Source organism: Neovison vison, chromosome 12 (genome assembly GCF_020171115.1).
Source record: "Neovison vison isolate M4711 chromosome 12, ASM_NN_V1, whole genome shotgun sequence".
NCBI classification, from domain to species: Eukaryota; Metazoa; Chordata; class Mammalia; order Carnivora; family Mustelidae; genus Neogale; species Neogale vison.
In genome coordinates this window covers 84,018,372-84,040,269 of record NC_058102.1, presented here as the reverse complement: position 1 = coordinate 84,040,269, position 21,898 = coordinate 84,018,372, and the positions used below count along the sequence as shown (strand labels likewise).

At 56.1% G+C, this 21,898-nt stretch overlaps 1 protein-coding gene across 4 annotated transcripts in view; it reads left to right on the top strand.

Moving 5' to 3' along the window:
* Nucleotides 1-8,680: 8,680 nt before the first annotated feature.
* The window catches only part of HDAC7 (histone deacetylase 7), a 36,165-nt gene continuing 22,947 nt past the window's right edge, over nt 8,681-21,898 (top strand). For 2 of the 4 annotated variants that reach the window (XM_044226439.1, XM_044226437.1), the window contains exon 1: nt 8,946-8,999. In XM_044226439.1, the coding sequence (XP_044082374.1) occupies nt 8,978-8,999 (22 nt within the window). In that variant the 5' untranslated portion in view covers nt 8,946-8,977. Of the gene's footprint in view, nt 8,747-8,945; nt 9,000-9,186; nt 9,461-21,898 lie in introns of those variants that run through there. The other 2 variants (XM_044226441.1, XM_044226438.1) reach the window with 2 other exon arrangements.

The following is a 21,898-nucleotide window of genomic DNA, read 5'->3' as shown; positions in this document are numbered from 1 at the left end:
CCTTAACAATATCTCTGTTTCAGTTACATGCTGAAACGATACTGTTTTACATACAGTAGGTTCAATAGGCTGTTAAAATTCATTTAGTCTATTTACTTTTACTTTGTTGGTGGGATGGTGGAAAATTTAAAATTACACATGTGGCTCACATTCGGTTTCTACTGGATAATGCTGGTCTAGACTTTTCCAGCAGGCAAAACACGGGGCTCAGGTGGAGAGGCAATGATGGGTCATTGACAGATATCGCCACAGACCCCAGTGGAGACGTGGGCCAGCCAAAGCTCCGAACAGATGTCATCAACCAGTCAGACACCGAAGGACAGAGTCTCAGTGGCCAGTCTCTCTCAGGCAAAGCAAAGCAACATTTCTGGGAAGATTTCTTTAATCCTGGACTTCATGAAGCCCTCTGGCCTAGGGCTTGACTCTCCAGAGTGTCTCTGTGGATGCCCTGTTACTCCAGGAGAACAGTCACCCAGAGCCTGCCCATCCCCTCCCCCCCACCCCCGCGCTTTGGATCTTTCAACCCAATGGTTCACAGGGAAGTTCTCCATCATTCCTCTGGGGCCAGGCCCGGGGCCTCTCCAGCAGCCCAGAGGCCTCCTTTCTCCTGTCTCAAGACCTTTTTCCCACCCGCTTGGGCTTAGGCTCAGCCCACCTGTGGTCTGGGAAGGGACGAGAGAGGAAGGTGGGTTGGACATAACACCCAGCTCTAGATACACCGCCTGCCTAGTATACATATTTTGAGCTCCATTTCTAATGACCGTCCTTCCTGTCGTCCCACTGATAGGGGAACAGAAAGGGAACAGGAGAGGGCTGGGGTGGCAGCACCAGCCCACTGGACTTCCCTTGTCTGTTTGTCTCCCTCGCCTGTGCCCCAGCTGAGCCATAAGAGGGCCCTGGGTTCTGGGGCCACAGCCTGCGTGGATCTGCCCTTCCCTCCCCCTCCCAGATGGCTCCACCTCTCCCAGGTCCTGGCTGGGATCCGAAGGCCCCAGGCAAGTGGGGGAAGGGGAGCCACTCCTACTTTCCCAGCAGCTGCTGCTGCCTCTTCCTGTTTTGCTAAAACGCTGGCTCTGGACCCAAAGGGGTGGGGGAAGTCGTCGCCAGCCGCTCCCGCCCCCCAAAGGTCAACCTCATCCCCCTGGTCTTCTTAGCTAGTTATTTATAGCCCCCTAGGCCCTGGCTGAGGAGCTGGATCTCTCCTCCCTCAAATGTCAGCAGCTGTGAACATTGCCCCAGGGATGCAGCCAGATGTGCAGATCACTCCAGATGCTTGGTGCCAGGATTGGAGAGTTGCAGCAGGGCCCTCTCTGCTGTCTGGTTGGCCGTTCCCAGCAGCCCAGTCCATCCAAACTTCCCTCAACTGAGTCAACTCAGAACCCACACCTGTACCTTGGGAGGGTCGGGAAAGCTTGCACATAGTTCCCCATGGCCACAGCCCTGCCAGGCTTCATTGTGTGCCCCAGAAGGGTTAGCTGGTATGAGACTCTGCAGATTTCTTTGCATATATTAGGGCAGTATTTATTTTGAGACTGATTTTGTAGGGGGAAACTCTACAAACGTAGAGTTTGTAGCTTAGAGGGTGGCTTAGAGGGTCAGAGGGGACAGGACACTCAGGACACTGTCTTCTATAACTAACATCCACATTGGGCTCTGCCCCGAACACAGCGCAGTGAGGCCAAGCTCTGCACAAAGCGCTTGACTCCCCGTCCAGAGGGTCATCACGGCAACCCTAAGGAGGCACACAGGACGTACCCATTTGGGGATGAGGAAATGAGCTTCCCAGAGGTCAAATAGTGTGCTGAAGGTCACGCAGTGGGTAAGCAACAAACTCCAGCCCAAGCAGACTGACTCTAAACTCTTGCCTTGAACCACGATACAACATACCCACTCTTCAGCAATACCTTTATAGATTTTGTTTTAAGATTTTATTTATTTTGACAGAGAGAGAGAGAGACAGTGAGAGAGGGAACACAAGCAGGGGAAGTGGGAGAGGGAGAAGAAGCAGGCTTCTTGTCAAGCAGGGAGCCCGACTCGGGGCTTGATCCCGGGACTCTGGGATCATGACCTGAGCCAAAGACAGAGGCTTAACGACTGGGTCATGCAGGATCCCCTCCTTTACCGGTTTTTAAATATTTCCTTGAAAGCTCAGTGTAGAGAAGCGTGGAGCCCAGCCTCAGGGTCTGTGCAAGGAGGAGAGCAGGCGGCGTCTTCTCTGCCTCCTGTGCCCTCCTACCCTTAACCGCTCTGGGAGAGCTGGAGTGAGGGATGTAATGGGGGCAGAGACTTCTAGAGTTACAGCTTCAGGCACAGAGGGCAGCAGGTCATTGCAAGACAACTGCCCTGGCCCATCGAGACCCCACTGTCCAGCAGGTCCCTTCAAACATGGAACTTCCATGACTCTGAACCCAGCGTATCCTTGAGGGCATGGGTGTGATTTCACTGGATGAAAACGATTTCACTGGATGGTCATATGTAAGTGGGGCACTTCAAGGTCCTAGCAAGGAACCCCATTCACATCCCGAGTAGCCAGCCTCACCCCATTCACCCTCCCCTCCGCTCCTTGCTCCTTTCTTGCCTCCACTCCCCTGACCTACAGACCCACCCTGAAACACACCTCTGGGGACGATGGGTACAAGCCAGGAGGCCAGGACCTCTTCAAGGTCTTCCTAGAGATGCTGAGGCCAGAGATAAGTGCTTCCAAAGAAGAATCACCAAGACCCATAACCAAGTCAGAAACTGTCCTCCAGCCAATTCGGCAGTTGGGGCTGCAGAGGGTCCTGCTGGGGCCAGGGAGTGAGGCTGAAGGCCCCAGCCCCCTAGTGGGTGGACCTCAGCATCCCTGCAGGGCCACCCCCACCCCACCTCCAGAGCCAGTAACAGTGGGCTGGTCACAGAAAGGCATTTTGCTGCTCAGACGGATTTCTTCTTGCTCACAATTAGAGTATGGCCCAGTGGCTGCTTCCCTGACCATAATCTCTGCTGGCACTGGCATCTCCAGGGCTGGGCGGTGTGGGCTGTTAGCAGGAGGGCTGGTCTGGAAGCTGGGACACCTGAGTTCTCTGCCTGCTCCCTGCCACTGATTAACCATGTCCTCTCCGGCAAGTTATTCCTCCTGGGGCCCCCAGTTTTCTTATCTGTAAAAGGAACAGTTTGGATCAGACCAGTGTCCTAAACCTGAGGTTAGTGGGTACTCTGCACTCCAGAGAGCCTAACGGAGTCTGTGAGTGGGGGCCCAGAGATCTGTTTTTCACAGATCCTTCTAAGTGATTTTGATAACAATGTCAGTTTTGGGGGGATCCTACAGATGAGATAATCTTATAAATCTACTTGCAGCTCTTAAAGAGCCAAGATGCTAGTAAACAGAACAATTGTCTCAAGAAGTTCCAGAGCTGTGGTTTTGGCAGCGGTGGGGGAGGGGGGACTTTACCTCCTTGTCCTGTCGTCTTCGTCATCATGACTATTATGATGATTTTGCCCCTGGTGTTCTTGTGGTGGAAGGATGTGGCGGGTCCCCATCTGTTTGTTTCCATCACTAATGGAGGCTCTGGCTCCAGGGGGCCCTGGCTTACCTCAAGGCTGGGAGTGGGGCTGGGAGAGAAGGGAAGGGTGGATGGGGCCTCTTGGCAAGAGAAGCTTTCTTTCCTTCTCTGCTGGGTGGAGTTTGGCTGGATGGGCCCTGGCACCGACCTCTGGGGCCAAGAGAGTGTCTTCCCACCCATATCCCTCCCCCACTTTCTATCTCAGCAGCCTCAGTGGTGACTGCCTTCTCCCCTCCTCCTGTCCTGACTTCCTCTCCAGATTCCCTGAGTCCTTACCAACCTCATTCCTGAGCCTCCCTAATCTGGTTGCCACCCCTCTGCTTCCTTGCCTCGCCTAGCACATGCCATTCTCCCCACCTGGAATGTCACCCCCCTCACCTCACACTGATTCACCTTTCTGGGCTCCTCCGAAACCCAGCTCAAAACTTCCTAGTTCATTCGGGTCCCAATCCGCTCAGGTCATCCCTCTTTGCCTGTGCTCTCACGGATGCTTGGAATAACAGGATCAGAAAAACTCAGCTTCGACTCAGCAAGATAAGCCGACATGGCCTAAACCGGCTCCCTCACTTGACAGATGAGAAAACCGAAGCCCAGAGAGGCTGTGACTTGGCCAAGGTCACACAGTAGTGAGATGTTAAAAAGAGTTGTTTTCTTCCAAGAGGCTTTCAAGTATTTTATATTTTTGTTTCCTCAACACACGGTGATCCGTAGGAGGGCAGAGATTGTGTTTTGTTTTTGCCTTTAATGTCCTTTATCTTCACTGTGGTATGTGCATGCACATGTGTGTGCTGTATCCAGGGGCTATCAGGACAATGATTCTAAAACTCACAGTGTTTGGACATGTCCTTCCTGTGACCTCAGATCAGCCCTGTGAAGAAGGAGCCAAGATATTGCTATTTTACAGAGCAGAAGACTGAGACTGAGGCTCAGGAAGGTGTGGCTTGGGAATTTAATGGCAGAACTAGGTCCAGAACTCTAGTCAGCTGCGTCCCAACCCAGAGCCCTGAACCCCATAATGCCTTCCTTCCAGTTCTCTCCTGATAGTCCCGGCTGGGGCCCTGGAGTAGTCAAAGGGGTGACCTCTGCCATCTTTTGGATTCATTCTGTTTTCTTCATCTTGGGGTTAAGGAGACCCTGTCTTTGACTTCCTGCCCCTCCCCATCCTGTCCCACCGCTTTCCCTTGTGTCCCCTGCATGTCATTGTTGGTACATAGACACATACACGTATACTAAGAACTGCAGGTGTCTAGGGCAACAGACCACAGGGGAAACCACATCACCTTTGTTGACACTGAAGGGGGGCACAGCGATAGGGTAAGGGACTCACTTCATTCCTTCCACCTGTCTTAGTCTCCACAGTTATCTGGTCTACCAACCAACCTGAGCCATCTGGACTTGTAGCCTCTTCTGAACTTAGCCACCCAATTCTGGCCCGGAAGGATGTATCCCCCCTTCCCTCCCATCTTGAAATCCGAGGTGGGGGGCCTGGCTGGCTGCACTCCTAGTCCTAACTGGAATACTTACATAGCTCCTCTAATTCTGACTGTGTGATGCCGACAGAGAAAGGGGGGAGCCGGGGATGAGACGTTATGGCTGGGGTCAGTTGGGAGGTACATTTGGCTTCAAGAATGTCACACATAGGGGTGCCTGGGTGGCTCAGTGGATTGGGCCTCTGCTTTCGGCTCAGGTCATGATCTCAGGGTCCTGGGATCGAGCCCCGCATCGGGGGGGGGGGTGGTCTCTGCTCAGCAGGGAGCCTGCTTCCTCCTCTCTCTCTGCCTGCCTCTCTGCCTACTTGTGATCTCTGTCTGTCAAGTAAATAAATAAAATCTTAAAAAAAAAAAAAAAAAAAAAAGAATGTCACACATAGATCAGCTGAGACCTCAAGCAGCCAGGTTTACATGAGGCCAGCAGCTTCTCCGTTGTTCCGACCTGCCATGAGACACTGCACAGGCTCTGAATCAGACATTCAGGATTAAGTCATTTACTGGCTGTGTGGACTTGGGCAAATCATCTTGTCTTTCTGAACTTATGTTTGCTCATTGAAACAATGGGGATAATGACAAGATATAAGTGAAAGGACCTTGAGCAGCAAATGATACAAAGGAGACGCTCGGTAAATCCAAATTATCTTCCCTCCTTCCTTCCTTCCTGCCTTCCACTTGCTATATCTGGTCCCATGAAACCCTTTATTTGGATCTGGAGACCTACCTCCCCTATCAGCCCGCAAATCCCAAACCCTGTGAATTGGCATTTGATTCCAGGTTCAGAAACGGTAATGCAAGGCCCACCCCAACCCAGTGAAAACTGTGAGGTCTCACGGAGGCTGTGGGGAATGAGCACTTTCTGATTGGCTTTGTGGGGAGTGTGTGGGAAGTGTGGGTTAGGGAAGAATTGTGGCTTTGGCTACCACATCTAGAAGGCAGGGATGAGAGTGGTCTCAGAGCCCTGAGTATAGACTGGATGACTTTCTAGAACTCTGAATCCCTGACCCAGGGTGGGCACCCAATAATATTTGTTGAAGGAACGAATGACCCCATCGCTTACTAGTTGGGTAACTTTGGTTCAGATTTTGTAACCCTGGTGGGCCATACTTTAAGCGTGAGCATAACAAGGATTATTAAGAATAAATGATCTAATGTCTGCCAAGAGGATGACATAAGCCTGCTACACGGCATATAGTTGTAAAGTACTCAAGTAAAGATAGGAGAGGAGAAAGAGAAGGTCAAGTAGGCCCAGAAGCCCAAAGGGAAGCAGAAGGGGTGTGCCCTGCAGCTTGGGACTGGCCAGAGACTCCAGGAAGACTCGAGGGAGCCAAGGCAGGTCGTATGGGGCTAAAGTCTTCTGCAAGGTGCTTGGCTGAGCCCCCTGGGAGATAGGCCTGACTCCAGAGCTCTGCAGAGAAACTTCCCATGGTAACCAGGATAAAGGAGAGACAGGCAGCCTGCACTTTCCTGCCTCATGTTTCTCAGGGTTCCTGGGGCCTCTGTTACATCCAGCAAGGGGCGTGGGACTTAGAAACTGGCTTAAGACCTGCCTCCGGTGGGAGGGTGGTGGTGCTGGAGTGAAGAGTTCAGCTGTCCAGGGAGGGAGGGACACAGTCCAGCTTTCTGGGTGCTGGTCTTACATGTGGTCTTACTGTCTACACTTTGGGGATGGTGAGTCCTGGTGTGTGTAGAAAGCACTGGATACTTGGGGGACAGACTGGGGCAGAGGAAGACAACCCTTTTTTGCTCCAATCTCTTAGAATTCAGTGATTAGGTCAAAAAGAAAAAGAAGGCTCAAAAGAAATACGTGAATGATGCACATGGCAGAAATGAGGCAACGGGGGCCTGATTTCAGTCCAGAAACTACTCCAGGAAGCCTGGGGTGTATTAAGGTGGGGGGATGGCAGAGTTAAGGGAGAGAGATGATGTGGGGGAGGGGAGAGGCTAGGAGTCTGAAGTAGCCAAGCAATTTTTCTGGAAGCCACGGGCACGAAGGAGGGATCTGGAAGGACCCAGTCATCTGGTTTGGAGGTGAGAGCTGGGAAGAATGCACCTGAGCAGAAAAACATGCATCTTGCAGTGTCAGCTTGGGGCGGTCATGGGGAAAAGGGGTGTCCAGCTCGGGGAGGAATGGTCCTTGACATCTGGGAACATCTGTCTCACTTCAGCAAAGAACTCATAGAGAACTTGAGTTCTGTGCAAGCCATTTAAGAAGACACTGCAAGAAATGCACCCATGACTAAGGGATCAGGGGATGTCCACTCTTGAACATTCTTGGGAAGAAGGAGAGTTGAGACACGGAGACTAGGTGGATGAAAGTCAGTGCACAGAGCAAGACTGACAAAGTGCTGGTGGGGTCCTTTCAGGGAGGGGGAGACTCCCTCTGGCTATGGGAATCCTGGAAAGTCTCCAGGAGAAAATGGCTATAGACCCCTGAGAACTGGGAAGATTTCAACAGAAGCAGCAAGGGACAGAGAGGGCATCATTTGTGGAGGAAACACGATGAGCCAAAGTAAGGGAGTAGGAAAGCCTGAGGGCATGATGGGGTGCAGACAGTAGCCCAGTTTAGCTGAAATAATGCGAGAAATAACAGCAACTAATATTGTTGAGCACCAAGTACCAGGAGCCACTGGGCAGAGGAGCGAGAAAAAAATAGCGGGATATGGGGGGAGGGAGGGGTGTTTGCACAGTGTGCTGCGGTGCCATAGAAGGGCTTGGATGCCAGGCAAGGAGCTTGTGAGAGTAAGTTAACAAGAGCAGAGGGGTTGGATCTCCCTGCTGACTGAGCCCTGGAAAAGGGGGCCGCTTTCAAGGAAAGGGACCGCTACAAGACCCAGGAAGAAACAAGTGAGGAGGCCCAAGCTGCGCTTGTGCGAATGAGAGTCTGTAGTCAGAAGCTGGACCTTGCCATGTCCAAGCCCTCCTAGGCCACCATGGACTCTTGCTTCCCATGTGGTATGGCTCTGCTTCTGGCTCTGCCTCAGTTTCTCCTTCGGTAGAATAGTGAGGCTCTTGGGGTTCCAAGGATAGAGGGAGGTAGGATGGGTAGGAAGTCAGAGGGAAGCCACATCCTGCCTTCTGGAGGTGACGCCTCCCATCACAGGAGAGTCTAGTGTTTTGGGCTGTGGACCTCTCCCCTTCCCAAAGCCAGTCTCTGTCTCCCACCCAGCCCATTGCCAGAGGCCACGGAGCTGATAGGCTAGGCCAGGGAGCACAATGGGGAGGTCCTCAGCCCCTGACCCCTGAGTCTGACCTTCTGGTCCTGTTAGGAGGAGGGGGCGGGGGGGGGGGGCAGGGAGTGCAGGAAGGACTGCTGCGCAAATCTGGACCAGAGCTGAGTTTACTAGCTGAGGGAGGGCTGGAGGCGGCTGCATTCCGACTCACAGACTGGAACATTTCTGTGATCCGCTGTAATGCACTGGGAGACACTGGGCACATTGCTGAAGTTTGACTCATAGGGACCGGGAGGGGGAAAGAAGGGGGGAGAGTTGTGGGGGGAGAGGAATGGGAGGAAGAGAGGAAGAGGAGAGGAGGGAAGGAAATCCCTTGAGAAATTTCTTTAAAAAAAGAAAACTTTCAAAATCAGCACCGCCCCCACCCCCTTTTTCTTTTAATAGGAACAGGCTGGACCCTTCTGTTCCCCTCGGCAGGCGTGGGGGGGGGGGCAGAGGGGAAGGCTGGGCAGTGATTCAAATCAGATCCTGGAACTTTCCTCAGGCAAGTCGTGTTGATGAGGGGTATGGGGGGGGTGTGGACAGGGGTGTCCGTCTGGGATTCCTTGGCCGGGACTTGGGACTCCACGAGTGCCTCACGTCCCTGTGTGCGGCTGTTTGCTGGTGGGGCCGTACGTGCACGCACTTGCGAGCGCGGGGGTCCCTCCCAGAAGTGTGTCTGTGCGAACGATTGTGCCCCTGTGTAAACAGGGCTGTGCGCTCGTGTACGCTGTGTATGCAAGGCTGCGTGCGCTCAGGTATCTGGGTTTCCGGGAATTGTGCGCGGGTCGGCGCGCGGCGCCTGGGGCTGGGCGGCAGCGCGGCGGCCGCGCGCGGGTCGGGGCCGCGTCCCGCGTTCCGGGTTCTACGCTGCCTCCCGGGCCGCTCTGGGTGTCCGCCCGCCGCCCGAGCGCCGCGCCGGGCAGTGTCTGCCGCGGTGGTGTGTCCCCGGGCCGCGAGCGCCTGCCCCCTCTCTCCCCTCCCCCTTGGCCCGCTCTCAGACTCAGATAAAGCATTTCCTTCCATTGTCATCCTACCCGGCCGGCCGGGCTGCCAGGGCCCTCCCCCTCCCGGCCCCCTCCCTTCCTCTCGCCGTCTCTCAGTCGCTCTGCAGCCGCCGGCGACTGGGGGGATGTGAGGCCGGCGCCCCAGCCCCCCGCCCCGCCATGAGCCCCCCGCTCTGAGGGCCCCGGCCCCTGGATGCACAGCCCCGGCGCTGGTGAGTACTGGGCTGCGCCCCCCGCCCCGCCCGCCCCGCCCTGCGCGCTGCACCCAGCGCCGCCCGCCCCGGCTCGGGCTCGGGCTCGGCTCCGGCTCCGGCTCGGGCTCCGCGCGGCCCGCGGGCCCGGCCTGGAGTGCGCCCCCCAGCCGCGCACGCCCCTCCCGGCTCCGCGGGGGCTCTGGCAGGTCCCCCCCACCCCGCCTCGGCCGGGGCCGGTTCCGGGGCCGGAGGGCTCGGGCCTCCCGCGGGGCGCCCACATCCGCCCGCCCCGGGGCAGCGACAGGCCCGAGGGAGGGAGTTGGAGGCCCCGGGCCGCCGGCGCGCAGGCCGGCCGTCCCATCACCCCCAAGCCCGCGGAGGACAGACCGGCGGACCGGGGGAGGGACAGAGGGCCGCCGCGGGGCCCGGGAGGGGGCGGTGCTCTGGGGCGGAAGGTTTGGAAGCGCGAGGGCAAAGGGCACGACCCACCGACTTGGGGCCCGGCTCTTGGCGCTGGACATCAGCGCCCTCATCCCGCGGGGCCCGGGAGGGCCGAATGCAGCCGACCCCTCCGCAGGGGGTCCCGGACCGTGAGGTTTCTCTGAGCACCGCCCCCCACCCTTGCTCACCCATCAGGGCGAGGAGACACCTGTGCCCAAGTGAGCTGCTGAGGTGCCGGGAGCGGCGCGAGAGGGTGGGGACCACAAGATTGTGTACTGAGGGGTGGGGAACGGGATGTCCGCCCCCCAGGCCTGTGGTCTGTTGGTGCTAGGGAGCGTGAGCAGAGGGTAAATCTGGCAGCTCCGACGCCCCGAGTTCCATAGGCCCGTGACTAGGAGAGAGCCCGCTGGAGCTTGCAGGCCACCGAGTTCCCCCAGCCCCGTTTCCTTCTCTCTGCCTGCCCATTCGTATCTGACCTCCCAGCCACTGCTGCTCCTCCCCGCCCCCCCCCCCCCCCCCGCGGAGTCCTGGCCGTTCCCTTGTCTCTGCTGGCTGTCCTGCACACAGAGGCCTCCCGCCGCATCTGGACACTGGCTGTCTTGCTGCTGTCCATCCCTCCCCACGCCCAGATTCAACATCTGCTTGAGGCCCAGCTCTGCCTGCCAGTTTTTAGGTTGAGAATGAGGCATTGGCCCTCAGTGACCCTGCTGGGGACTCAGCATCTGGACACATCTGCCTGTCCCCTGGACTTGCAGCAGGACCCATGGGAACCTTCCCCAAGACCACTGCCCAGCCACTGGGCTGAAAGAAAGTAGACTGTGACTCAGTTCCCTGTCTCCGAATGGGGTACTGTGGCAGCCAATATCTCCCCAACAAGGACCCCATAGTCCAGGTCCCTAAAGTGGCTTGGCTGCCACACACACTTCTTTCCTCACTCCTCACCCCAACCCTTTTATACTTCCCAGGCTCCTTCTCTGGCTTCTGCAAGCTACTCTTAGTTCATCGTTGCTTATCAGCTCATCCTCCTTACTCTCTGCTCTGTGTTCCCTCTACTTGCCTTACTTTGTAAGTAATTTTCTTCTCTGTAGTCACTTTAGAGGGAAACTAAGGCACAAAGCAGTCACTGTGTTGTACCCAGTGAACCCAGACCAGAAGCAGGTCTGGACCCACTAGTACTCTTCCCTGCCCTTAGTCCCCTGATGTTCCCCCACCCTGTAGGGACAGGCTCAGAGCTGCCCCTTGGTGTTACATCCAGAATGGCCCTGGGGCAGTGTCCTCCTGAGGCCTCTGTGTTCTTAGCTTTGGCCCCCAGGTGGGTGTCTCTCTGGTCACTTGATGTTAAGCTGGGATCCTGAGGCTGGCAAGGTTGCATTCGGGTCTTGCACTAACACCCCCCTCCCAAGAATCTAAACTGGTCCCTCTGCTTTGACACTGAAGCTCAGTTTCCCCATCAATAAAATGGGGACAGTATTTCAGGTCTAATTCCCAGAGCACAGAAGAAGAGAGGCTGACTCGAAAGAAACGGACTGGCATCTAGTGTGGAAACTGTTATGCTGCCCCCAATTTCCTTTAGGGATGATGGACAGACCCCAGATTTCATCCTTGGTGGCTTCTGGGAAGGAGAGTTGGAACTCTTTCTTTCTCTATCATCTCCCCAGTCCTCAATGAAAACCCCTGGGAGTGATGAACACATGTATGATGGGGGTGGGGACCCCCCCCCTTTAGTGTAGGCATGCTGGCTCAAGGACCTGGAAGGCAGAAGCTGGTGTAGCCCCGGCCTCCTGTTGTCCTCTTCCTGGCCTTTCATTAAGAGCTGGTAATTTTCAAGTGCGAAGGGGAGGCCCAAGAGAAGATGAGCTCAGGCAAGACCCAGGGTCACCCATCCAGGGAATGGTAGGCTGAGTGGGCCAGAACCAGACCCTCTAACTCTGCTCATGCCCATTCTCCTGACCTTCTCCTCCTCTGGCCTGGCTGAGGGCCTGCCCAACCCCACCTTTGCACCTTGGCCTTGGCCTGTCCTAGGTCAGACTAAAGACTGGACGGGTGGTATTGCTAAAAGCAGGGCCGGAGGAAGGCCCGGGAGCTGGAGGGGGAGGGCATCTGTCCAGGACTGTGCATTTGTGTGTGTTGGATTGGTTCACTAGATGGGGCACTTCCTCTGGGGCAGGAAGCTTTGATTTCCTGTGGTGGGGGCGTTGGTAGGATTAGGAGTGGGGGGCTCAGCTCTGGGCCATCCCTGATGTCCTTTAGAGCCACAGAGGAGCACTTTCTGTCTAAGGCTGCTTCCCCCAAGCCAGGGGAGGCAGGAAGGAGCGCGCTGGTGAGGAGGCCCAAGCTGAGGCCAGAGAAGGAGGCCATGAGGGCAAGGAGGTGGTGTGTGTGTGTGTGGGGGAGGGTGGTTAGTGGTGGGCAACACAGCAGGAAGCCTGGTCAGCAGGTGACCCTGCCGGCTATTGTGTTTCCCTGTGATATTTCCCCCCTGTTTCTGTGGTAACCTTCCCAAGGGGACCCAGGCCTTTGGGCTGCAGGAAGGTGCCCCCAGACAGCCCTTTCCTTAGAAGCCTGAGTATTAGGAGGAGTCCCTCAATCGGGCTACCTTCCAAGCCCTTTTGGCTCTCGAGAACCAGGGCCTGGGAATCCAGGCGAGTAGTTAGAGCGAGCACTGATGGGGGTGGAACCTGGGTGTGGACCCCTTCGCATCTCCTGGTTAGGGGGTGGGGGGCAGCAGGGGAAGAGGAGGGTCTGCTGGACTTCGGAGAGGGCTCTGTACCTCCCCTCATTCTGTCTGTCCTCTCTCCTCCTCCAGTAGCCCTCCCTCTACCAGGGGACAGTGGACTGCATGCTGCCTGGGGCACAGGGTTGGGGTGGGGGTGGCAGAGGCCGGAGGGACATTTTCATCAGCAGAGCATAGCTCCTTTGGTCCTGGACTGGTTCCCAGAGGCAAAATAAATTCAGGAGAGCGTTTGTTTAGTGTGGGTCCCCATGTGATGGGTGTGTGTACACACAGGGTTTGTGGTGGGGGTCTGGTTGTCCACCCTCTGGGACTGGTGTGTGTACTTGTGGTGTTTCCATGGCAGTTTGTGACCCATGTGGTGGCTCTGGATGAGGTGTTTGGAGAGCACGCACACATGTAATTCAGAGGTTCGACATCCGTAGAATTGTATACCTTTGCGATTTATTGCTCCGTGTAGGATGTATGGATGTGTTTTGGGGGAACGTATACCTATGGAAGAGCGGGTTTTTCATAGAAGTCCGGATGTTTGCTGAAAAGCACTGTCTCAGTCGTGGTCCTCCAGTGCCGGTTCCTGAACCATTTGCTTCCCACACCTGGGAGGGGGTTAAAAATAAAGACCCTTGGGCCCCATTCCAGACCAACTCAGAATCTGCAGCGTTGGGGCCCAGGAATCTAGGTTATAATATGTGCTTCAAGTGATTCTGGTGCAAAGCCATGTTTGAGGACCACTGCTCAGGGCCAACATTTTCGTTTTTTCTTTTGAGAAGACCGAGATCCGTAAAGGTATGTGGTTTGTCCAAGGACACAGGGCTATGGAGAGGAAGATCTACAACAGAAGTCCACCCTTTCAAAGCTAGTACAGCACCTACCCAAGCGTCCTCTCTGTGTGCGTGTGTGCACGAGTCCACACCGGGTCCCATCGGGCCCCGGTGTGGACGTGAACTGGGCCTTGACCTTTCCTCTGGGGTGCCAGGCTTCCCGAGCTTGCTCTTCCTGTTACAGCCTGCTTTCTCTCCCTGAGGAAGGCCTGGAACTGTTGAGCATCTACCGTAAAGGGGATGACGGCGGCTGGGGGGGCCCCATTACTGAGCTGGTCGTTCAGCTAGTCACACCTTCGTTGGAGGCTGACGGGCCCTGCCATGTGCCAGGCACCGGGCGCAGATATGCATTGAACACATAGGCAGAGCGTCTGACCTCAGGGAACTTCCACTTTAGTGGAGGAGAGAGACAGTAACGAGGAGGCAAGTCAAGAAATGAGTGTATATATATCTCCTACATTGTGATAAGCCCTAAGGAGGAAATGAACTGGGTGCAGCAACAGAGAAATAGCAAGGTGGGACTTCCTTGGAGAGGGTGGCCAGGTGGCTTGAGAAGGTGACATTGATGCCTTCTCTCACCTCCCCAGACCAGAAGTGAGTCCTCAGAGCTTCTGAGCATGCTTGGGAACCGCCTGGATCCCGGTGGGGCTCCTGGATTGAGCACTGGCCTAGGACTGAAGCCTCTTTCGGGGCATGGCAGGCAACAGGGTCTCTGTTCCCCCAAGCAGCCCCCTGAGGTTGGCAGAGGGGAAGGAGAGGAAGGGGAGGAAGGGGAGCTGGGCAGTGCTGGAATTGAGGCTGCTCCAAGGAGCAGCAGCTTTTTCCTCTGCCAGGCTGAGTCCAGGGCCCCACGCAGGCACGTGTTGGGTGTGGGGAAGGCAGCAGCCTCTCCCTAGGTGCTCTCAAGCACCACCCCATTCCTGACGCTCCAGCCTCACCTTCCTCCCGCCTCATCCCCTTCCTCCCCATGTCTCCACCTGGGAACTCCCGTGCCAAGTCCCTCCTCTCTGGATCTAGCCTGGCTGCCTCTGTAGCCACTGGGATTTATTCACCTGGCTCAGGAATCACTGTGGAGAGGGTCAAGAGTTAGAGAGGACCCGGCCCTGGAAGGGAGGGCGGACCAGAGAGAAGCTTTGGGCGAGGCACCAGAGAAGCTGGGGCAAAGGAGAAGGCTAAAGCTGGCTGATCGATCTGGGGTCTGGACAGAAGAGAAGGCCTGGAGAGGTCCTTTGGCTGGGTGCCCCGGAGCCTCTCCTGGGCCCTTGGAATCAGCTTCCCAAACTGGGTGAGGCTCTCAGCCCAGGGGGGCAGACATCAGCTAGTGCCCCTGCAGTCCTACCCCTTCTCCCTCTCAGGAGGCTCATTTTCACATCAGGCAAGAAGCCCTCAGACCCTCGCACCTCCAGCCTTTTCTGCAGTGTGTGTGTGTGTGTGTGTGTTGAGGGGGGTTCCCTGGGGGACATAGAGCTGAGGCTGCAGGGAGCTGCAGCTCCTTCCTTAGAGACCCAAGGAGTTAGAGGAGCCCCCCAGATAAGAGAAGAGCCCTCTTCCACCCCCTCCCCCTCCTGCCTCGGCCAGCATTCTACCCCGGGCCTCCTTTAGGCTGCTCATTGCAAAAGCCCCTGGACTCCAGAGCCTCCCAGGCATTCACTCCCAAGCTTAACCCCAGCCCCTGTGTACCTGCGACATCAGGATGGGGAGGGGACCTTCAATGAGGAGGGCTGGGGGCTATACTCACCATCCCCACCCTGCTTCCTTCCCACTTCCTTTTTTCTCCATATTTCCTGCAGGGATTGGAAAGCCTGGTGGTCAGAGACCTTGGGCCTTCAGGGAGAGCCTCTGCCCTGGGGTACCCTATTCCCGCTCAGCAGTACAGCTCAGCTCCTTGCAGAGCCCACTCTGAGGAGCCCAGCTCCGGCTCCTGCTGTCACTCCCAGCCCAGGAAGTCTCATTCTTGCCTCCCCCAGCTCCCAGGAAGGCTGGGAAAGGCGGGGCCGGCTGGGAGCCACAGGTTCGGAAAGAGTCCGGGGTGGGGGAATTCGGCAACTGGGCTGTAACCGTCTTGTTTTGCTTGCCCCACAAACCTGCCTGGGCATCCGCTGCACCCGCCGGGGCGTTCAGGTTAGAGAACTGCTCTCAGAATGACAAGCTGGTGGCACCCGGTTGGGGCAGAGGGTGGGGGTGGGGTGCAGGGGGGAGCCCCAGGCGAGGGGGAGCTGGAGGGTTAAAAATAGCAGCAGCCGGGTTTCGGTTAGCAAATGTGGAGGCGGGGAGCTGGAGGCGGGGCAGGAGGCAGGCAATGTTTGCCCGCAGCGCAGGGCTGTGTTTCCCCTGGGTCCCAGGAGTGAGTCACGGGGGAGACGCCGAGGAGGTGCTGGCACAGCACCCCCTCCCCCAATCCCCCCACCGGGCGGAGGGGCTGAGCGCAGCCATCATCTCCATGGTTGTAGAGGACATGCATCTCCCTCCCAGGCCTTCAGAGCCGTCCTGAGAGTTGGGCCAGCGGACTGTAGGACCTAGGGGAAGAAATGTACCCTTCTGAGGCCAGAGACCTGGCTTGGATTCTGAATGGCTGTGGAAACTTGTGCAAAGCCACGAAAGGCCCCCCAAGTCTTGGTTTCCTAGTCTTTCAAGTCGGGATTTTCTCAGATGTGGATGCAAACACGTGGGAGACTCGAAAGCACCCTACAGATGTTCCTTATCACCTTTGGACCCTCCTGCGCCCATTGCAAAGCCTGACAGCAGAGCCTTCCAGTGAGGACACAGAAAGAGGGATGGGATGGCCTTGTCAGAGTCCCTGTGCCTCCCGCAGACAGTTAAGTGTAACCTCAGGCACATGGCTCTCTGTGCCTCAGTTTCTCCATGTCCTTAACATGAAAGCAACAACAGTTTTTACCTCATGGAGTTGCCGTAAGGTTCAAAGTAAATAATGGCAGTGCCGTGTCCCGTGTGAAGCTCGTGCACACAGAATACGCATCAATCTTATTAATGTTATTGTTCACATTTCTGAAGGTCAGGGATAGGGAACGTTAAAGACATGAAGAACAGAAACTGGGCCCAGCCCCAGTTCACAGGCAAAACCAGGCCAAATTCACTGTTCCAGATTCCTCCACCCATAAGGGCCTGGAATAGCAGGAGTCTGCTGCCAGAAGTCCCAGGGTGGACCCCTTCTTCTCTCTTTCAGTCCACCGCCCCCAGGCTCCCCCAGCGAGGCAGGATGCTGGAGGACCCCCGGGCCTCCCAGCCAGCTGCCACTGGGGAAGGGTCTGGGACGGGGCCGCCCTCCTGGGCCTGATGTGGGATACCTTGCCAGCATCTGCTGCAGTGACCTTTATTTCAGCCCCTCCCTAGCAGCTCCTAAGAGGAACAGGAGGCTGAGGAGGGGTGGGAAGGTCAGTGATGTCAGCAGTGAGTAATCCCAGCACTGTGGCCCTGGAAGAGGCAGGAGGCATTTCTTTCAGGAAATGATCATTATTCAGCCTACAGGCGTTCGTTAAGTCAGTCCTAACGGGGTGCCCGGCCCTCTGTGCGATTTAGGAGAGGCAGGGGATTCGAGGTGGTAAATAATGCGGAACCAGGGAGGCTGTCAGGGTCCCCTAAAAGGGTGCACGGAGTTCATGAAAGCCTGCTGTCCTCGTTCTCATGGGAACCAGAAGCTGAACCTCGACTTTGCAACCCACTGTGACATCCTTACCACGCACGTGTGTTTGTGTACATACATGTCTGTGTTCTGTTTTATCATTACAGAGGCAATTCTTGTGTGTTGTACATGATCAGACAACCCAGACAAGCAGAAATTTTAAAACTGAGAAGCATTCCAGTCCCAGTGGTCAGAGACCATGGCCACAATACCGCTCTGTATCTCCCTGTTTGCTGATATGCCTCTCTGGGTCATATTTTTTACGAAAACGAGATGACACTGCACCTGCTGGTTTTTCAGCACTTGCCACCTTCCACGACAGTAAATTCTCATCTCATCGAATTCCCAGGTGGCCAGAAATTGTCCTTCACAGCTGGTTTGTCCAAATCAGTACCCAGGACCATGCGTCTGTTTGCTGAGTTCCCTGAAGGCTGTTGTGAGCACTGGCTGGATTTGTGGTCAGGAAAAAGCCTGGCCTACCAAGGGCAGCCGCAGAATCCTGGTTGCAGGAGGGAATCCTGTCACCGGGAGAATCTGCCTGGCAGACCTCTGCCATCTTCCAGCAATAATAGGGAAAACGAGGGGGATACCTTGGCCCAACTGGGCTGGGGATCTCTGGATACTTAATGTCATTAATATTAATGTGGGGTCCTGTGAGTGCCAGCATTCAGAGGTATTGCTATTCACAGCCTCCTCTATCTGTGACGGCCTGGGCCTCCACAGCGGCCTCTACTTCCCCCTGACCTGCCACAGGTCCGAGGGCACTGATGGTCTTTGGCTGTGTTCCTGGTCCCCAGGAGTCTGCCCTCTAGGAGGGTGCTCTGTTCTGCACTGGTGGGTGCCTCCATCTCTTCTACCTGCCCAAGGCCTGCCAGTATGTCTGAGACCTGGGGGAGAGATCGAGAAAGAGAGAGGTGTGTGTTGGGAGGGGGCAGAGAGAGGGAGCCAGCTTCTCCTTCTGAGGGAATTCACTCAAATAGCCGCTCTGTGGGGGACTTGCTCCGGTTGTGCAACCTGCCTTTTCTCCGGTGCTTGACTCTTTCCAGAGTGGCTGCACACGCGGCTGACCCTTCGTGGCAGCCCTGGGAGGGTTGCTTCTCTGTTTATATCCTGCTGGAGGCTGCTTACAGGCAACAAGGACAGGGGAATAGGTACATTTTAAAAAAAACAGGGAAAACAAGACGAAAAAGGCAGAGATGACTCTCTGTTGTTATTCTTGTTGCGGGGTGATGTCTTCTGGGAACACACTGCCCCTGGGGGACACGCCCAGGCCTTTGGATGCTGGGACCCACTGTGTCATCCTCTGGCCTCTCATGACCTCACCTTACCACCTGGGGAGGTGGGCGGACCTGTGTGCCAGGGTCTCCATTATGAGCTTAGGTCTTGGAGCCCCAGGAGCCCATTTCCCAGCTGTGTGGCCTCTGCAGGTTTCTTGAGAACTCCACACCTCAGTTCCTCCTTTGTAAAAGGAACGTGCTTACTGTATCTACCAGAGAGGGTCTTTGTGAGGGCCAAGTGAGACAGGACAAGTAGGGTGCTTCACACAGTAGCTGCCACCCAGTAGGTATTTGGTACAGAGTTGTAGATCACCCCTCATCTGATTCATTAGTCATTGTAAGACACTAATTATTAATATTAATCCGATAACTTGAGCTTTTCCCTGGCGGTCTCTGGAGTGGGCTGAGTGGCCTGGTGGCACAGGTGGGAGGAGACAAAGAAGGCACATCTTGTGGCTCAGGTGCGGTTGGCAGAGGCAGAGCCTGCAGTGGGCAGGGGGCCAGCGGGAGTTGGGGATGCGGGAGGCACAACCTGGCCAAGGAGGGCCCACAAGCCAAGGGAACAAGGAGGAGTTCCAGGGAGGGAATTCGAGACCTTGGAGGGAAGAAGGAGCAGGCTCTGAGAGGCAGCCCCAGGGCGGTGACCGTGCTTCCTGTTGGGGCAAGCGCTGGCCCTTGAGAAAGACTGTCTGGGGCTGGCTGCTAAGAGGGAGCAGCTGGTCTAAGTGGGGCAGCAGGGGCTGGGGGAGGGGAGAGACAAAGGCAGGAGCTGACAGAACCTCCACCCCTCTCCCCACATTAAAGATGGGGCCCCCATCTTGACTGCTCAGGATGTTTTGCTTATGATAGGAAAGGTGGTGGTTAGATACCATGGGGAACTTCCTATCTCAGGGATTGGAGCTCCTGGAGCAGTGGAGCAAGGGTAAGTGGGCACTTAGCCTTTGAGGGCTTTCAGGGCCAGAGAAACCCTAGGGCAGTCTGACCAGGGGGCTGGGATTGGGACAACCTACCAGCTCAGGAATTCCCTAGGTGCTCAGGCCGGCCTGGCTGTCCCGGAGAAGGCTGTGGGTGACAGGAAGTGGAGGCAGGCTCTCCAAGGCCAGCCACCCTAAGCGAGTAGCTCGGTCTGCCCCTTTGCACCTCTACCAAGGACAGGCAAGGAAGACTGAGGGGTGGTCTGGGAGGCCCCTGAAGGTGGGCTGGGCTTGGAGGAGACCCTGTTTCTCTTTGCCAGAGGACAGTGAGGCTCTCCAGAGACGCCAGTCCCAGGTCCCCGGCCCAACCGGGATGGCCGGGCTCCCCCTGCCTCAGCGTCCCACCGGTCTCTGGCTAGGAGGAGAGGCTGTGGGATGCAGGAGAGGACCTGGGCTGGGGGCAAGGAGCCAGGAAGGACGCTTTCCCACCCCCAGGGAGCTCGAGCTGCCGCTGCCATGGTTACGTCTGCTTCCTGTTTGATTCATCTCAAACAGCAGAAGGGGGGGTGCTGGCTCCCAGCTCGGGCTGGCCACCGCTGCGTGGGGCTGTTTACAACAGCCGCATGTGGGATTCCCAGAAAGAGACTCCAAACCGGACATCCTGCGGCTGCAAAATACCCAGGTGTCAGGAGCTAAAAATAGCTGCCCTAGGGCCCCAGGCAAGGGGAAAGGGGCATGCTCACCGCGGGGGCGGGCAGCCGGCCTGTGGCCTCCCATCCAGGCTCCTGCGAGGCCCATGGCTGTGAGCTGCAGGGCCTCAGTCCCCTCGGACTGAGTGCCCACCCCCCCACCCCTTGGAGTGACAGGGGCCCTTTGTCTGGGCCCATGGCCCAGGCCACTCACCTGCGAGCAGCCCAGCTCGATTTGGGACACTAATGAGAGTCTCAAAGGGACTTGGGAGCTTCTAGAGAGAGGACTTAGCAGGCCCTGGAGAGCAGGGGAAATGAAGCTGATGCTTTTCCCAAGACCCTCACCCGTCACCGGCCCCTTGTTCCCACATGAGGTCCAAAATCATTGCTTGGAATCTTTGAAGTCAGCAGTTGCTGTCCGTCTGTGGTTATTACGGAGACCCGGAGATGAAGCAGGCAGCTTCTGCCCTCTGAACCTCCAGCAGGCCTGGGGCCCGCCGCTGCTACTGGTTCCTGAGGGGCTGTGTTCTCTCTCTGTCTTTCCCTACCTGCCAGCCTGTGGGAGCGGAAGTGCTGGGGAGGAGCAGGGGAGCGTAAAGTTTGGGAAGACGGATTCTGGAGCCCAGTGGCCTGGCTCAAGTCCCAGTGGAGTCAATTCCATGTTACATGACTTCACACAAGTTATTTAATGCTTCTGGGCCTCAGTCTACTGACCTATGTAATGGAGATAAAGGTGGTACCTACCTCCTCTGGTGAGGGTTGGGTGACTTAGCACATGTGAGGCACTCAGAACAACTGGCCAGTAGCGAAGTGTTAGTTTACAGAGGTTCGGAGGGAAGAGAAAGGGAGGGGAGTGCAGTCAGCAGAGGTGGGGCAGGGAACACATGGGGAGAAAATGACTGTGGCAGGAGAGGAGAGGGTGCAGCTGGGACCAGATGCTGAAACACGCGAATGCCAGGAAAGAGGCTGCCTCGTTCAGGAACAGATGGTAGTAATGGAGACTATTGAGGGAGCATCTACCGTGTGCTAGGAACGTGCTGCGCAGGGAGGCTAATCTCCAATGACCTCTTCCAGGTGCATATTCTTCTGGCCAGTGGGGCAGCCAAGGCTTGACCGGGTTATCCTGTGTCCCTGGCTCTCCCTGCCGGTCACGGAAGGGAGCCAGGGTTCAAACCCACGTCCGTCTGACCTCAAAGCCAACATGCTCTATGCCGTGGGGCCTCGTTTCCATTACTCTGTATGGCAGGCGTTTCTAGCCAGCTTGCGGCCCCCTGGGTTCTGGATAAATCTGAGCAATAAGCAGCTTCATGCCAAGATAACGGACAGTAGAATTAATAATGAGCAAGACAATTTCTGGAAGGTGGGGGAGAGAGAAGAAACCGTTTGAGGGTTGACTCTAGGCAAGTTCTTGGGAGTCGGACAACTGAGAAAGTTTCCGTCTTACGCTTTTTGAGGCTCTGAGCTTTTTTTTTTAAGTATCTGCAAGTCGTCTACTTTTTAATTTTTAAAAGGTTGTGGGCTGTATGTGAAACTCCTTGAAAGTGAGAAGCGATTTCATTCATAGGGCCCTTCAGGGCCTGGAGCAGCGACCTCATGTAGAAATACTGGGTTCCTGGGGCGCCTGGGTGGCTTGGTGGGTTGAGCTTCTGCCTTTGGCTCAGGTCATGATGTCAGGGTCCTGGGATTGAGCCCCACATTGGGCTTCTCCTTCTTCCTCCCTCCTTCCCTGCTTCTCCCTCTCCCTCTGCCTGCCTCTCTGCCTATTTCTGATCTCTCTCTCTATGTGTCAAATAAATAAATAAAATCTTAAAAAAAAAGAAGAAGAAGAAGAAGAAGAAGTACTGGGTTCCTGCCTTTGGGATTGCCTTCTTGGCTTTTCCCTGGCCTGGCCTGGCCTGGCCAGACTGCTCCCCTCCTGGGGGACAGTGACCTAGCCCCTTCCC